This window comes from Vidua chalybeata, chromosome 5, assembly GCF_026979565.1.
Source record: "Vidua chalybeata isolate OUT-0048 chromosome 5, bVidCha1 merged haplotype, whole genome shotgun sequence".
Classification (NCBI taxonomy): Eukaryota; Metazoa; Chordata; class Aves; order Passeriformes; family Viduidae; genus Vidua; species Vidua chalybeata.
This window is the reverse complement of record NC_071534.1, coordinates 61,216,802-61,235,696: the sequence shown is the minus strand read 5'-3', so window position 1 is coordinate 61,235,696 and position 18,895 is coordinate 61,216,802. Positions and strand designations below refer to the sequence as shown.

At 36.3% G+C, this 18,895-nt stretch overlaps 1 protein-coding gene across 1 annotated transcript in view; it reads left to right on the top strand.

Moving 5' to 3' along the window:
* Positions 1-18,895, top strand: part of MAGI2 (membrane associated guanylate kinase, WW and PDZ domain containing 2) — a 700,150-nt gene that overhangs the window by 202,747 nt on the left and 478,508 nt on the right. Inside the window, exon 2 of the mRNA XM_053942436.1 lies at positions 5,925-6,041. Within this exon, the coding sequence (XP_053798411.1) occupies positions 5,925-6,041 (117 nt within the window). The remainder of the gene's footprint in view (positions 1-5,924; positions 6,042-18,895) is intronic.

The following is an 18,895-nucleotide window of genomic DNA, read 5'->3' as shown; positions in this document are numbered from 1 at the left end:
TCAGCTGATGGCTGGCAGTGAAATCAATGCTTCTTTTAATTTACTATAGTGTTTTTTTACTATTATGGTGTTTACATGTTTTGCATGGAGACTTGAAGGATCATCCCTTGTTGAGTACGCCCATTATACCGTGACTGGGGAAATGCCAACACTCATCTTTATACTACTCTGAGCACTATATAGGTTTGTTGAGAATGATTTCCCTCAAATAATAGTCTTAACTACAGGCTGGTTTTTAATAATGAATCCTTATAAAATCCAACCAAATATTTTCACATTATTTGGAATTTTCATATTCTCTCTTAAAAGTAGTTTTTCTGGTTAACTGTTGCCAGTTAAAGAAACTATTAAAGTAAATCATCTTATACTGACTCATATGTTTTAAATGCCTGAGATCTTTATTAATCAAGCACTAAAAAAGACATATTTCAGTTTCTTAAAAAGTACCATTTTTACTACAAACAAAATTAATTCATATGATTAGTGGTAATCATATTTTTTTCTTTAATTAAGGCTTTCTAAAGGTTATTTTTTTAAGTTTATTACAATAAAATATCACTGAACATGTGGGAGGGGAAAAAGGAATTGTGGTGCTCTTCTTCTGAGAGGATCGTCTAGGGAAAAACTGGGGGATACAGCAGGAAATTTTGGTTTATGCTTAAAATCTTTCAGGATGTAAGATAGAGGGAGTGTTTAGGAGCTGTGGCTGACATGAACTTTCTCACAGCTGTATGGTGCCCATCCCTCACTGCTGCTCATTTTTTGCATCAGCCTGGAGGTGTGTGGGTCTGAGAAGAAAACAGGAAGAGGGGAATTATAGGTCACCTCACAATAGGTTGTATATAACAGAATGAAAAAAATTATAGAGATGTTTAAAGATAAGTGGTCATTGTGTCACTAAAATGATTGAAATTACTAAAATGGGTTCTCTAGGGTAATTTCAGATATTCTGGATTCTTACCAGACCATTTGAAAAGACATTCAGAAATGAGCACTTAGACCATGCACACAGCTTTTTACCTGTGATGACTATGATTTTCTTGATATATCTCAGAGAGAGTCACAAAAAAAATATTGTTCCACTTACCTTCCTGGGTAAAAGAATAATAATAATAAATCAGATAATAATCTGATATAGCTGATAATAAAAATAATAAATCAGATATTCCTGATATAGCTGATCTAAAGAACTTAGGTCATCATTTATGCTACTTATAGAAAGGTCAATTAGATTATCTGTGAACAGTGAAAGATAAATTAATCTAGCAGGCGCCAATTTGCACGTATTCTACTGCAGAGGTGCAGAAGAAACTTGAACTGTTGTCAGATGGCCATGGACCCACCCAATGGTATGGATATGAAGCTGCAGATACCACCTGAATAAATAATTTGGATGAGACTCTCCAGTAGAGTACTCCTGCTGAAGCTGGTCAGAGTCAGGTCATTCAATGCATTTGATTTTGCCAAATATATGGCTTATGTTTACAGTCAGAAGTAGAGGCTTGTTAAAAAAAAAAGGGAGAGCCAATCTGATTAAAATAGGGCAGTAGAAGAGAGGGAGTAGTTTATACTGAAAGTTTATGAGCTTGTCTGATTTCACAGAGTAGCTATACTAAGATATTTCCTTTAGTTTCTTCAGATGCAGAGCATGTGCATATGCAAATAAAGATCTAAAAGTCTTGCTTACATTAGATATTTCTAACCAGGAGTATTTATAAATGCCAGGGAAACTGAAATCTTTTAAGTTTTAATCCCAGCAAATAAAATATCTAAGGCAAATTATTCTCAGATGAGATGCAATTGATATTCTGTTAAAAAAAATCCTGATAATTTACCACACCACATTTTGGGAAGTCAATTCAATGAAAGATTATGATACAAAATAAGCAAATACTAATGGGTGAATACTCAGGAGTGTGTGTTGAAAATTTGCACCAAACAAATTATTTAGAGCTACCATAGCAGGAACAAGAGGGATATTCATGTTTACATGTTCTTCATGGAAAGTATAATGCAAGTGTAGACTCCAGCTGGAGCATCAGTGAGTTAGCACATAGGAAGTTGCAAAAAAACTGTTGCAATTTTTAGAATTAGAGAAAATTATGAACCTTTGTCCCTGCCATTTTCTTGGAAATAGCAATTATCTTCAGATTTGAATTTTCTAATGAGCTAGAAACTATTTAGTACCCTTTTTTCTGTGTGTTTTTTACTGTACTTCTTTTCTGATTGGACTTTTCTACTAGATTTTTTTAAAGACAAGCAGACATTAGATAAATGCATTAGAATACTGTAAAAAGTTATTCTTTGCTCATTAGATTCATAAGTATAACATGCAAACAGAGCAGGTTTTAGTTCAGCCAAGTGTGTCTTATTTTATAATGTCTGGAATCAACTTCAGTCATGGTTATGAGTTTGCCATCATGATTGGTAGCTGTACCTAAACCACACATACATTATGCAAGAGATCATTACTGGAAGTATTTAACTCACAAACTATGTTTCTCAGCTAGCAAAGCAAGGGGGTTCATTGGAGTGAAATGAAACTGAAACAGAGCAGAGGCCTCAAGCCAGCAAAAAGAAAATAAAGCACAAAAGCACTGCCTGGCTGCAAGCCAGTGAATGCTCCATCATGCAGTTGTCAGCCTCCTCCTGTGGCAGTGGCCAAAGAACCCTTTATATTATGGTCTCTGGGTTGGGCTCCTAAAGCTTGAGCTGTGTAATACCTCTGACACACACCAGTGCTTCCTGCTGCTGTCACATGCAGTGAGCAGGATGTGGCCTGGGGAGCTCCTTCCCTCTGAGCCCCAGCTTGAGAGTCCCGGGCAGCGCGGGGATCCGTGGAATGGCGCGATGGGCACCGGTGGTCCCTGAGCACTGTCCCCAGCTCCTCCACTGTGGGCAGCCAGGGAATAAGAGAAAAGACGGGGCTTAGGTTCGTGTCAGGAATTTTTCAACATCTCTGTAACTTTCAACATTTTGCAAAAAGAGAAAATAAATGGAAGTTGAATTCTACAGAAACAAAATCAGTCACTTGTCTACCGGGGCTGGACAGAACCATTAAATAGTAGTTACTGACTGTAAAAATGCTTTTCCCCTGTTTCTTTCTCTATGAACTTACTGTCAATGTCGCTGTTCTTCTTTCCCTCCAAAGTAAACCAAATGATAGCATTTTCTGTGTCTTATTTTCAGCCTTTTGGAGGACATAGTCCTATTATTATTACACTAATAATAATAATAATAATAATAATAATAATAATAATAATAATAATTGCTTTATATAGTCTGTAACACAAACTGTAATTCACTGCTGCTGAATCAAGGCTGGTTTACATATTTGCAATTCACTATAATTTCCTTGCAAAAGGTCTTATGGACCCATTACTGCACATGCAAGATGTTGTTCTGATTGTGCTTCAAAAGGATCAGGCTGCTCCAAAGCTCAGGAACTTCAAATACCACAAAAGCATTTCTGGAGTCAATATGCTTTAAAAAAAGCATCAGGTAAAACTACAGAAAAGCAGAAGAATGACAATTGAAAGGATGAACTAAAAATATACTGCATCTGTTTTTCTGGGCTCTAGAACTATTTTATTTTAATTTCCAGGAAGAAAAATTCATTGTTATACCAGATTAAAAAAAAAAAAAAAAAAAAAAAGGTAGCTTATGCCCAAAGTATTGAAAAATATGAATTAGTTCAGACAACAAAATTGCTTTTGAAGAAGAAAATTTGTAATTGTACATTGTAGTTAATTGTAGTTAATCTGACTGCTCTTTAAAATCAACAAAACTCTACACTATATACTCAGATATTAAGAAAAACTTATATTGTTTCCATTGTGCTTGGAAGTTTTAGTTCCCCTGTACCATGATTTTATTTCTGTTTAAAAAACAGAAACTTACTTTTGAATTGCATGTAACTAATGCAAGGCTGTAGGCATCTCTTCCTGTAAACACACGTTTTTGTATCTAGCTTGGAATATGCAATTTGCCAAAAGTATCAGGTGACCCTTTTTATGAAGTGCTTAGGAGGTTTTAGTGCATTCATTACACATGTTGAACTAAATGAACTAAATGGCTGTGCTTGAAACAAGAGGCTGTAAATAAAAAATGTACTTTGAGGGTCAGAAATCTGTGTAGGTTCCTAAACTTACTAAGTTATAAGTTGAATGATTCAGGTTTGTGTCAGTGGGCAGGCTACAGCTGTTGTTCTCGAGCTGGCATTTTCTCAGGCTGCCAAAAAGCATTTGCATCACTGGGCATGTTCTGTATATTAGAGTGAGAAGAGCAGGAGCTGAAGGACCTTTACTCTCTGCAGCCGATCACGAAGGACAGCAGACTCAGAGAGTTTCTCTACAGCCTCCTCGGAAATCTCACAAGAAATCAGAAGTAAGGATGGTCTTATCTGCAAAATCTTTTCTATTGCAAGAAACAGGGTTAGTGGTACAAAGTAGTAGATTAATTAGAGCTTGGGGATCCTGGAGGAACAGAGATCCATATGGAAGTTCTCAGCCTCAGGGAACCAGGCATACAGGTATTTTGTGTCTTATGAGCTGGGGTGCTTTTTCCCTCCTTCCTTTAATTATGAAAGTTTGCTGGCCTTTTTGCCTTTAGCTAAAGAAAAGAGAAATTATTTATAAGCTTTTATAAACCTGGAACAAAAGGTGTTGAAGTTACTGACAAAAAGCAGCAGTAATAACATTATGGACTTATAGTAGGCAGATAAATAGGAATTTCTGTAAGAAGAAATATATTTTAATTTATAATCGTTTGTGCTCTGCAGTGACTTTCAAATAATTTGGTAGGGATGTTATGTGTTCCTATTTACAGGAAAATCTTTATATAGTCTAAGTCAATAAGACTTTTGGCAGAGGGTTCAATAGCAAATGACATTTGAAAAAATGTTTTAATGTTGCATGTGTGAAGCAACAAGTTAGGGATCTATCTACTTGCAATTTTTCATCTTGGGAATATATGTCAGAACTCAATGTAGTAATGATTTTCTATATTTTTCCTATGTCAGAATTTCAAAGAGAGAAGAAATTGAGTTATTTATAGACATCTCCATAATTATAAATGTGATCCTTATTCAAGGTTAAAAGAAATGGGGAGGAACTATATTGGGAAATGCTTATTAATCATGTTGGATTAGATTTATAGATATGCCTTTCATAGTGGAAGATGATACACCAGTCACTAGTTTAAATTGTTTTGTCCTAAAGTTATAGTAAATGTGGCAAATACAAGGTTTTTAACTCAGTTTTTTTTCCCATTTGTACTGCTTTGCTGAGATGTTGTAATGACATTTTTGGTGGTAGAAATAAAATATGAACCCTTGTTTTTGGTAGTTTCTCTTTCAATTGTGAGTTATATCAGAAAGGAATAAAAAAAACATATAACATTTATATGATTGCTAAGTACAGCCACATTTTATTCTGGTTAGACATGGACTAAAAACATTGAACACTGCAGAGAGATTTTGAACCAGGATTTTTAGTTTAATAAGAAATGGAAAATTGGTACAAGGTCATGGGAAATATAATACCTAATATATTATTTAGATACATATGTATGTAGTTGTATGGTAAAAATATATTCAAGTTTTGTGCAGAAAGAAAATTGACAGCTCTGTTTATAATCATCTATGTATTTTCTGAATGTACAGATTTAGCCAGTCATTTATATTTTCTGAATGTACAGATTTAGCCAGTCATTTGTCATTAACTGTTTTTAACCTTTACAATTATCAGTAGTAAAAGATACTGTACCAACCACATGCTTTAACCAGAAAGCTCTGTGTGCTTTTGTCCTCCATCATGACAGAAACATAAAGGAAAATGAGCCACAAAGACTTCACAACTGATTCATTGCTTCCATCAAAACAATATAATTTTAAATTGTACTTTCATTTGTCTTTTCCATGACAGGAGGCATCGTTGATAAGGACCTTCGTCACTACCTCAATCTACGGTTCCAGAAAGGTTCGGTGGACCATGAGCTCCAGCAGATCATAAGAGACAATCTCTACCTCCGCACAGTGCCATGTAAGTAGGGGGGAGATGGACAAACCTGGCTCTTTAGTGGCAATAGATTATCTGAGTGAGTGCTGCTGAGGCCCTTTGCAATGCCTGCAGAGGTGGTCTGTGGATAAAACAACCTTCCTGTAATTAGATTTGTGGCTTGGTTCCAGTCTTCTACATTACTGCTCAGAAATTCAGCTGTGCAATGCTGATGTTTTCATGGTGTTTTCAAAGCTGTAATTTCATAAAGTTTGTCTCTAGAATAATAATAATCTTCTGTAGTTTCAGAAAGCACAAATTTAAAGAGAAAAAAAAAAACAAAACCGTTTTCTGGGCTGGTTCAATGGATGTCCAACAGAGAGAGTTTGATCTGCCTCATGTTTCACATATCCATTATGTAATAATGCCATTGGATTTAGAAAGCAATAGGGCAACAGAAGAAATGTATTAACTAGATTTTGTTTGAATGCAACAGGCATAGCACTGAAAGTTTGTACTTTCTTGCATATGTGTTTGTTGCCACATAAGTCAATATTCAAACTATTCTGAAACCTCTAAAGTAGTTTTTGTGGTATTGACCACATTCAGCACTTCGACGATAGACACGAAATTAAGCAGAGTCACGCAAGCCAGGTCCGACTGTCAGGGCCATGCCTTTCAGAGCAGAGCTACTTGGCTGACAGACAATATATCATTTAAAATGGACTGAAGTTCCATTATTGTTCCCTCAGAAAATAATGGCTTACCAGACATAAAATGGGTCTTCTGGTTTTGGCAAAAAAGGAGTGCACTTTTGAACTTACAGGCTTGACACTGGAATGATAAGCAGAGGAAGAATGGAGCATTGAAAAGATCCTCCTAAAAAAATAAATATAAATTCCTAATTTCTAATGTTCTGTTTGCAACTGATCAGAAAGGAAGGTGGAGAAAAACATTTAAAAATTATTTCCTATATGCAGAAAACAAAAAATGTTATGTGAGAGTTATGATGAATTAGGTTTGCCTGAAAATGCTGAGAAACATCACAGCTGAAGTGGAAATGCATGTACAGAAAAAGTTTTGACTAAATCCCACTTCCAAGGATGTCTGAGAGCATCATTAGCCTTAGCATATACTTATTATAACCCCAGTCCATGCTTATGAGTGACACACGTCCAGGTTAAAGAAGAAGGAAAACACAATATTGCAACTGCTGCACACAAGTGTATGACAGACACTATCTGTCAGCAATATGGGCACAATGAGTATTTTTTGAGGTTGTTTTGTTTTCACTCAAGGCAATAATAAAGTGGTGTCAAATAAAATACAGTACCCACAGAAGCAAATTTGTCATTCAAAATGTAACACTACAACCACAGCGACTACAGTTTAGAATCTATAAACAATACAACCATTTCTTTCTGCTGTGACTTCTCCAACTTCTGTGTCACTTTAGGTTGTTAAATTCTTAGGTCACTATTGTATTATAAAATGAGTGTTTTTGACTAAGTAAAAACTATGTTTTGAAATATATTGTAAGGTTGCAGATGGCAGGTGCTGATTTGCGAGGTAAGTTGGCAAATATTCTTGGAGAGTGGAGGACTCCTTTCAGTAGTAGTGGTAGAAAAGAAAAACAAAGCCTCTATAGTGCCTAATTGGTATATTTTCTTCAAAGTGTTCTTGAAAATTCTGTGAAAGTAATCCATTTAAAAAGTGAGTATTAAAAAAAAAGCCAATTATCAAATGCAGACAGGATGATATCTGGTTAGCTAAAGGATTTTTCATAATCAGTCAAATAAAAAAGACATCATCACACAGTTTGCAAGCCAAATTTCCTCTAAATCATAATTGTGGTGAAAATCTTTTTTAATGCAAATTTACTCTGTCCCCAGCATTCATGCCTAGGAGGGAAAATGTTCTCAACTGTTTTCTTATTTTCATATAACTTAACTAATTTTTGAAACACAAACTTACCTTTAAAGGGCATTGGTATTCAAAATCTTCTGCTCTGGGCAGTATTTCATTTTTAAGTTGTGTACATAGTCTAAGAGTACAGCTTGGTTGTCCTACCACTGTTTTTAATATACAGTGGTAATGTTTAACTGACTGTACCACTGCCCTCAAGTTCACTTATGAGTGCACCTAACCATGAACTTATTACAAATCTTGCGACAGATACCAACACAGCAAAAGCAGCACTCATTTTTGTCAAATTCTTGTGCAGAAAAATTGAGAGGGAAACCCAGATGCAGGCAGCATGGACTTAATTTCCAATGGCAAGGTTGCAACACAAAGAAGGCAGAAAAAATTGAAAAATAGGTGGCAACATTTTCCTTTTAAAAATGCATCTACAATCTTGGCTCTGTTACAGAGGCATAATTTCCAGTAAAACCATTAGGTTTATAGATACCTTGACCTTGTGTTTTTCTGTCCTTTGCTTTCTGTTCACTCTGGCAGCACCAGCCCCACAATGTAGTGGGTGTGACCATGTGGTCTCAGCCCTCTAGGTTAGACTAAGTCATCTTTCACTTCCATTGAATGAGTTCCATTGTCCTATGAAACCAGAAGCAGAGAACTAATCCATACCTCTTTTAAATCAAGATAAGCCAACTCAAGTTAGACAAATGAACCAGTATTTACTAAAAACTAGATAAGGTTGGGCCTTGGACTCAACCCTTGCAGTGTTTAAAGCCAGGCTGGAAAAGGCCTTAAACAACCAGCTCTAGTGGGAGGAGTCCCAGCCCATGGTAGAGAGTGATGGGATTAGATGGTCTTTAAGGACCCTTCCAATCCTTAACATTCTATGACTCCAGATAAGACAGCTTTCCAGTCTTCACTAATGTGGGAAGAGGTAGCTCTAGCTCTGTGTCATCTCAGGAATAAAGCTTTGAGGAGAGTAAATCACGGGAAAGGAGTTTCGGTAGGGACACTCATGGTCAGACCTGTCTCCTTTGCTATGTCCTTTCCAACAATTGCAAATTCAATTTCTTTAGGAGCTGGCAAAATGGTAGCTGTGGTTGAAAATAGATTCTGTGTATGCTCCCTTTCCAGACAGGGAATGTGAAATGATAGTGGAAAACATTGTGATTTAACAGCAATGTAAAAAGTCAAGGACAAGCTGATTCATAAAAGTAAAAAGTCATCCATTAATTGAAAGAGAAGCTCATTGTTATCCTCTGGGATATAAGTTCAGATTGGCAGTAGCTTGAATGAGTTGGTCTATCCTGCTGCACCACAGGAGGATGCAGCCCAGGAATGCTTTCTTCACAGTGAAAATGGTGGGGGGAAATAGTTTTAAAAGCACTATGGGGATGAGGAAGCTCCTTTCCTAGTCTTTCAGTTTAGGAAAAAAAAGAATGATGTAAGAATAGAGAGGACTGGGTATGAGGATCAGCCTTACAGCCCTGGATATTGCAGTGTTACCATTAGCTCAGAAATTGGAGGAAGGATGTTTTATTTAAGATATTTATCAGCAGCATAGGAAAAAAATTATATTTGTAACTGAGCCCTATGTTGTACGTGAGTGACCAGGGCAAGAAATGGAGTCATTATGAGCAGCAGTTTCCCACATGCCAAATTGTGATAACAAATTTTCCTTTTTCTCAGCTTGCCTGTTGATGCCCTGGGTGCTCTGTGTTAGGTGAATATAATTAACACTGCACTGCAAATATGATGCCTATGAACACTTAATAAGTCACTTCCACTGTGACTTATTTTTTTCCATCTTCTATGAATATTTAGATTTAGGTCATTTTGAGTCAACATAAATAAAAGCCTCATTTTCAAATATAGTTTTGTTCTACTGTATTTTAGTATAATCTGGTCTATATATAAATTTAACCTATTTACTGCAATGTTGTCTGTGTACTGTTGAAATATTATATCTTACAGGATGCTTATGTTTGTTGTCTAGTCCTCTTCACAGAAGAAAAAGTACACGCAGTGATACATTTTTTTTTCTGGGTGTTGGTTTAATTTATCATATATAGTAAAAGTAGAGCCTTTAGCTTATATTTCAGTGATACTAAAGTCAATAAAATATGTTTAGACTTGAAGCTGCAGGGTAATTCACACTTTCAGACCTGAAGAAATTTCCATCTGCAAAACAGTGCAAAACAAATAAGGTCATTCCCTCTGTCAGAGAAATGTAATATATTGGCAAACCTTAGTCATTCATAATATACTTCATGGGTAGCAATCAGAAATAAAGAACTTCTGGGAGTGTGTAAGACTTTCCTCTCCCAGTGAAAGGTGTTATCAAAGTTTGTAGTTCTTCTAATACCTTTTATTTTGGTCACAATAATTGGTAAATACTGAATTAAATCCATGTTACATACTTAGCTTTCATATGAGGCTTCTAATTTCCAAGGTGAGGAAAGAGTTGCAGAATTCAAATGGGCAATAGCTCTGTATTGGCTGAGGGTAGCCCAAACTCAGAAGTCCTCTGTGCATAGTTCTGCTGCTCTGGATAAGGTTGTGAGCTATACCTGACTAATCCATATTTGGACAAATATGAAGCCTTTCAAATTTTTTTTTGAAAAATACTTATTTTCTTCTAAAAAGTATGTAGCCAAGAAAATTGAAAGGGAAATCTGTGAAACAGACTTGCCAATGGTATAATATATTTTTCTTACAAGTTTGTTCATGTCAAAAGTATCTTTCAGGAGGTATTGTCAGTGAAAGAGCTGTCAGATTGACGTCATATGGAGCTATTGCTAGGATAAAATAACCTGTGTTTAGCATACCATACTGCCAAGAAATGTCTACATCACTGGAAATAACAGTACCTAGCTTTAATGACTACATTATTCTTCCAGTGTAAGCTATTGCTTAGACTTTGATGGTTCAGAATAGAGCAATGCAGAGCTCTTAAAAAAGGTTCTTCTTGTGTATCTCATGGAGCACATCTCCACAGTGTACTTTAAGTGAAGTCATTGGCATCTCAAGCAAACTCAGGTAATTATGTGAGATGACAGCCCCCCATTTGCTGCTTACAGCACAACCACATGTACCAGAAGATGAGAGAATTGTCACTGCTTCCAACAACAGACAGCCTAAATAGAAGAGGAAAAGAACAGCTGACAAAAAAAAAAAAAAAAAAAAAAAAAAAAAAAGAGCACCAACAATGCCTAAATTAAATTGTCCTGCATGAGGTGGAGTGGTGGTTAAACTGTTGCCTGTGTGCCTGTGGAGTTTGCTTTCTTTTTCACCGCTGCATTCACTATTCCTAATTACCCACTGAAAATACGCATGGGGCAATGACCTGTTTTTCTGAGTGCACTGGGAATGCCTGGTCATCAAAAGAGTTTGGCTTATACATCTTAGTATTGACTTTTCATGTTATTTTATGAGACCTTTTGTCTGTTTCAGAGCAGGGTAGTAAAGGTGGGAGTCAGCTTCTTCTCCATCAGTTTGTACAGGGCATTGCCTGTGCTCAGAGCTGCAGCTTTGGGCTGCAGGCACTGCATTGCCTTCAGCAGGAAGTAGATAAAAATAAAACCAGGGAAAAAACAATTTTTTAAATATATTTATCAAGGTGAACTCCAATTTTAATTAAGTTCTAGGGTAAACAGATGTCCAAACTATATCTGCAAATAACACTGATGGAAAATACCATACTGTCTGTTAGTCATGAGAGAGAAAATGTACATAATGTCTGTCTTTTTTTCTCAGAAATTTCTCATTTCTACGTATGGGGGACATCAGCTTTCAGGTATTCAGTGACTAAGTTCTCATCTTAAAATAACATGTATACAAAGAAAATAAATACAGTTCAAGAGGAAGGGGGGAAGGAATGTGTCTGATGTGTAGAACTGTAGTAGGAAGTGAGCACAGTTGTAACAAAATGAAGAGCAGTAGTTGTGTACCACTTCTGATATTGTACCTTAAATGTTCCATAAAGCTGTATGAAGACATTAGGGTGATTTCATCGACGTTACAGTTACAACAGTTCTGTTTCTCAGAGATTTTTGCACCCAAATCACATCTGCAAGAGTCTGAGGCTGATAATTCTGTCCCCTACTCCCATTCTGCCCACTCCTTTATTCCATCCCTTCTTCTATTTTAAATACCATGCTTTTCTTCCATTTTGAAAACCACGTCATCTGAAATCTATAATTTTTATTTTGTAAAACAGTGCCAATATAAATTATTTTTCTAACAGGTAATCTGATGTCCTGCCAACTGGGAAGTTGATACAATATCACTAAAGTCACTAAAAGCTGTAACAGTGAAAAAAAGGATGAGAAAATACTCTGAAATTGCAAACCCAATCTTTCTAAAGTCATTTTCCTACAAAAGTGTATCACATATCTTCCTTAACTGATGTTACCTGGCATGTGATTTAAAGACTGATGTCAAACATCTCAGGTTGCTCATCACATCTGTCTGGAATTATTTATATGTGATATAGTACATGCATAACTCAAGATGAGAGTTTAGTTACAACAGTTTTGCTGATTGCCCCCAAGAATCAATAAGTGTTTGTTTAAACTCTGGGGAGGGTCTCTAGTGTTGCAAAATGGGTTCTCTAATTCATGTGGTACCAAAAGGATAAAGGATATTGGCATTATTAAGTGAGTTTTCATGATAGCCCTAATTTTATTGATTACTAGCAGCACACTAGAAGGGCAGTAACATGAATCTGGTGTAGTGCCTTCCCTCAGCAGAAGAATAACAAACAATAGAAGAGGCCACAAATAACTTATTTCACAAGTACAAGTCATAGTTCCTGAGTAGCCTAAAGCAGCTTGAAGTTTGTGTAGAGGTTGTATCTCCCTATGACAGTGGGCTTTTCAAGCCTGAAGGTCTTAGATATACTACTGACCTTTCTCCTTGAAAAAAACCAAAGTATCTTAAAAATTTAAGAATTACAAATATGATGAACAAAACTTGCAGCATTGTTGAATGTAAGCATTTCTATGATTTCTAAAGCATTTTAATTACCTACATGATCTTTCCAAATTGTCTTTTGATGTTAAAAGACTTTAAAATATATCCGCTAGATAAATTTAGCCTCCATCTGCAGTCAAAAAGGTCAAAAAAAAAGATTTTTTTTTTCTTAAGGTAAGCTGAGATACTCTAAATATCTGTGTTTTCTCTCAGTCTGGAGAAGATAAACTGTCAGAGACAGTGGATAATCTTCATTTGGTGATTCTTAACTGAACAACAACTGAACAGTGAATGTAGAACAGAAACAGCTGTCCTTAGAAATTCAGAACAATTTCAACAAAAAAAAAAAAAAGTTGTGTAAAAAAATCAATATTCTAAATTGAATGACCAGTTAAACTACTAAATCTGTATTGGCGTCATTGAACAAAAAGGTCCAATATCAATTTTGGGAGGATGTGCTTCTTTTGGTTTGTTTTTGTTCTGGGGCTTTCCTCTTCAACCATAACAAAAGCAAATCAGTGATAGTGATGACTGATCATGAATTGGTCATCTGGTGCCCATTGAGTAATTTATGTGAATTGGTAAGCACTTAGCCAAGTTCACCAAATAACCAACTTTCATATTTATGTCTCTAAAGTGCACCTGAAGTTCAGTAGTCTCCTCACACCAGCTGGATCCCAGGTCCTTCTTGGTTAGTTTGGACATTGTGCTCTGTGCCACCACTCCCTTTGGTTAAAAAGGTCACTAACTACATTCATGAGACTATACAACTTTAGATGTTTTCTCAAGATTTAAGATTTTCCCACCTGTAGAGAAGAAGGCACACCTTTTTACATATTTTCTGTGTCTTACAAAAAAGAAAGAATTTCAACCTTCTGTGCATGATAAGCCCAGGTCAATGGACAAGTGTCTCTAGTGGCACCATGTTTTAGATCCAAAGGTACCCTGGCTAGAATAAATCCCATTGAGAAGAAAAAACATTAGAGAATGAAGATTACAGAGGTGCTGTAACACCTGAAGAGGTGCTTAAGACCTGAAGAATGAATAAAACTTTGGTTTCATCAATAGGGATGAGAATAATTTGCGATTTACTGGCTGAAAAACTGTTATGAGGAAACTCCTTTTCTGCAAGTCCTTTTCTTTTTATTTTCCTGTATCCTGAGGAAACTACTGTCCTGGTTTTGACCCATGACAATTTGTCAAAGCTTTATATTTCTCCTTTATCTCCAGGTCTTGATTCTACCCAATGCATTTTGCCTTTTCTAATGTATTACTGTTATTAACACATCAACCTCTTGACTAGCTATCAATCTATTATGGATTATTCAAATAATTCTGTCAAATTTATTTCATTGAGTCTGAATAGAGAAACTTTCTTACTGTAGAAATGGCAGAAATCTGTTTTGGTTGGAAAAAAAAAAATAGAATAATGCAGAGGTTCCAGACCTCTGTATTTCAGATGAAAGCAGGGATCTGGATTTAAATGCAGAACAGTGTTGTAATTTTAGCTTTTGAATTCTTGTCTCTGAATTTTAAAAGCTTGCAGGGACATACATTACAGGGTCTAGAAAACACTATGCTTTTCAGTTAAGATACCAGGTTTTTTAGTACTAAATTTCACAATAAATTACATTTGCTATTATTTTATCAATGTGTCTTTGTTGAAACTAATCACTAATACCTGTTATATGTTGCTAAGATATTTTCACATTGCTCACAAAAATAGTGGATCGTGTTATATGTAGGAAAGCACAAAGTTCTCTCTAGGCTGCTGAAGGTGCAGTCTCTACACATGTTGTAGTGGCCTTTGGCTAGTGACAAAATGCACACCAGCACTCAGTTTAATTTCTGATTCCTGTTTTTGATTTTGACTGGTTATTGATCTTTCTTTTTCAACTTGGTACTGCTATGATTTCTTCAACTCATACTGACTTGAGTAGATGCTTGACAGTTATTTCATTTGGCATTTGTTAATACAGAGAAACCCAGAAATGTCTTTTTTTCTTAAAACTTTAAATCAAAACAATTATATTCATTCTTGCAAAAATTGATTTTTTTTTCTGCAGAAGAATCTGTAGAGTCCTTCCTGATCACAGGTGTGTCAGAAGTCTTGCAGTAAAGTTCTGCCCTGTTATGATTCATTCATTTCACTAAACACTTCATTTAATTGGGAAATGCACATTGCACTGTACTTCTTCTTGGAGAGCTCTTAGAACCCAGAGAACAGGCTGTCATTAATTACCTTTAATTCATTGGGAACTGTATGCTATGGGGGCACTCAAAATGGTAATTTGGCAAGATTTCCTTTCTTATGTAAAAGTAGAAGTCACTTTTATGTAGAATATCCTCGTAGTAGCAGCATCTATAAAAAAATTCTCTTGTTCCCTTAGAGATGTCCTGCTTTGACTCTCACTAAGATGCTGAGTGGTTCTGAGCCTCTGCACGTGGTTGGTTCCATATTTCTAAATCCTGGCTGACTGCCTGCTCAGAAAGCTCAGGGTTTGGTGTCTGACTCTGAGCCTGCCATAACTGATCAGGGAAAGGGAGCTCATGACTTCAGGCTGTAGGTCTTACACAGGTTCCAGAAGGTGGCTTTAACCAAAGCTGATGCTTAGGGCATGGACCTTTGTATGTTTAGTTCATACAATAAGCAAGGTATATTCCCAAATAAACTTCAAAGTTTATGTCCTCTAGATAAGCCAGTGCAGCTACTTTCTCAAGAACAGGATAAAAATCAGGCTGCTTTCAAATTTCTCTCTTTCTCTCTTCTGAGTCATGTGAGGACATCGTGAAAGGTGCAGCTGAGTAGTGAGTCATTCTACTGTCCAGGGTTTCATTCAAGGAATATGTGAAATGTAAAGTTCCCCATCAATTACCAAAGATTATTCCCCCTTGTGCATCATGTAATGAGGCTAGCTGTAATATTTATTATCTAATCTTTAGTTCATCTTTGTGTACTTCAAAAGAAATAATTATTTCCTATAAAGCTTCAAAACTTGCCATGAGATCATTAGTCACTTTTATCTACACTGCAAATGCATCTCTACTTGTATTAAGAGTTGGGCACCAACAAACTATTATTTAAATAAACAGTTAAAATTGCACTGACTCAGAAACATGGCACGTGGAGCCAGAAACAATTTAGTAATCTGGACTGTAAACTGTCAGAGAATAGTTGTTGTTCTGTTTTTATACTTTATAATGTAATGTCCTGGAAGAAAGTGATGAATTTTGGAGAAAACCCTTTCTTTCATCATCTTCACAAAAAGAGAGCATCTAATTACTCCTTTCCTGTTGTTGTCCTTGATTTGCTTTGCCCAGCTCCGGCATGTCTGGTAGGTTTTTGCAGGGAGCTTTAATTTTCAGAATCTTCAGGGTAAGATACAGGGTTATTTCTGTCCTGGACCAGAACTGCTCAGTCTGAACTGGAGAAATCAAGTGGAAAAAACCCAGGATATTTAAGGGTTTCAGTCGTGACCTTGCTTCCACTAGCTTTCACATTAAAAAAAATTCTAGAAGTCCACATGGTACTGTGTTTCTAAGAGCATTTTTCCCTACACAGTTGAGGAAGGTAACCAATCTCTAAGTTTTGAAAAATTTGTTTCTGTTAAGTAATTCCTACTCTATTTAAATTCTTTTAAAATTCTGAAAAAGCAGCAAAGTCTAAAAGAAAAGAGAAGGCTTCTGCAAGATGCAATTATATTGTCTCTCTTTGTCCCTCTTTCTTAAATGTGGGAGATTTGAGCAACAATAATAAACATGAGAAAATGCTAGTTCTTGTATAATCCTCCATTAGCATAATAAAAGAGAATTCTGAATAAAGATTAAAGGTTTATTTTTTAAAAAGAAAGAGGCTCTGATTTAAGTTCTCTCCTACAAAACAAGGAAGCTGGAAAGATGAACATAAAGGAAAATGGAAAAGCAAAGCAGAAGGGTTTGTTCAACAAGGGAAGGTGACAGAATCTGCATGAGGGATGGGGCAGCCTTGGATGTACAGACAGACTGGGGAATGAGATGATGGAAAGCAGTGCCACAGAAAGGGACCTAGGGTCCTGGTTGATGCAAAGTTAAACATGAGTCAGCTCATTGGTCACTGCACTCTTCTAATGGTAATTTTTACTGAGTTTGGAAAATATGGAGGGTTGCTGAGGACGTGTATTTAACTGCATTATGGCCAGAGGACAGATCATGCTCTCACAGGAGCTTTCCTGGCTCAAGCAAGAGCTTCCTGAGGATCACAGCATTGTTGCCATTGTTTCCGTTAAGGACACATGATGTCATAAACTGCAATGTAAAGTGCAATAACTGGGAGTTTTTTCATTGCTTTGGAAATGTCTGTGCTCATAAACTGTTACCAAACACTAACCATAAGTTTTAAGAATTTTAAAAGGATAGTGATGGATTTGGAGGGACAGCAAGCTCTGACCAAAAAATGCACCTCCTATCCTCCCATGGAGTGACACCTCACAGGTCTCAGGTACATGCCACAGTATCAGACAATAAGGCAGTCATCTGTGAAGCCATTTGTGTGGTGGATGGAATCCCAAAAATAATTGTAGAAGGTATATTTATAAATGTTTGTGTTAAAAACTGAAAACTTTCTACAGTCTCCTGACCTTTGTTAATACTCAATCTGAAACCAGATAATTGTTTTAGACTGAAGATCATCTTAAATCCAGTTAAAAATATATGTGCAGTTCAAAAGAAAGAATTTTGCATTTCATTTCTTGAAGCCTTTTCTGGTGTGATTACTATTTATTTACCCATTTCTGCTCTGACCAATCTTAAGGGAAGGAAGAAAACTACCCTTATCTTGACTTAAGCAGTGAGAATAAACTGTAAGTTACTTGAGGGATGACTTTAACCCACTGGTTAAGAACATAAGAAAAATTACATAGGAAGTGTACAGAGAAACAGTCATAACTTGGAGCACAATTTTTACTGTTCAAGTGAAATATCATCATGAACTTTCATTGAGTTGAAGTGAGAATTAATTTAATTCTCTCTGTCTCTTGTAGAATTTTGTGAAATTATTACAGGCCTTAGCTTTCTACAGGTTAGAAAATAATGCACCTCTTCCCCAGATAATACAGTGAGGTTTATAGCAGCTTAATTTTCTTTCACTATATCATTCCATGTAGGACCTATAAAGATGTGATCTGCACAACACTTAACATCTTTCAAAGCTAAAGCTTGAACAAATCAATGTCAAGGTCCATTAAACTCAAGCACAAAGCACATCACATTCCTGGACAGGATTAATAAGGGTGTAAGAGTACACAGAAATAAGAAAACAGTGAATAATTACAGAAACTAGTCTCAACCTGATTATTCCAGAAGTCATTCACAGGAGGCTCTGTAGTGCTCTGGCTCTGTGTTCTTCCACTCCACTTATATTCTGGTGTAGATCATGGCACAAGATAGAAAATATCTTCCTGTTATGTGGTCTAGCAGAGGTGTTTTAAATGGGTTCACTGAAACTGCTTCTAATGTAGTCAGTGCAGAAAGAGATGAGAAGGCGAATTTTAGTGAGAGAGTGGAACATTTAAAATATGTAGGTCTGTTTTTTTGGTTGAAACCATGTATGTACCTCACTGTGCAGAGCTGCTCTGTTCCCCATGGTTGTGTACTGTCCCTGTTCAGGCAGTACTGAGCACTACTGCAGCATGTGACGGGGAAATCTGTCTCCTTGCAATACTCCATGTGGTGCTGTAGTCTCCCTTCATATCCCAGTTCTCCTTTCATACCCCAAAAGACACCAGAGAAAATGTGGGAGCACAATTTCCCTGGTCAGTATGGATTGTCCTCATTAACAATGCACAGTCCTAAGCATTTCAAGGTGATGGCTGTGTCTGTGCCAGAAAAAACAGACAGAGAGGAATGGAAAATAGTGACCCTCTGGGCTGGTGGGAAGGGATTTCTTTCCCTTCACCTCCACTTATAAAATCCTATTATGTAGTTAAATGTTCTATTTGTTTATCTCCGCTACTCCATCCATCTCCTACAGA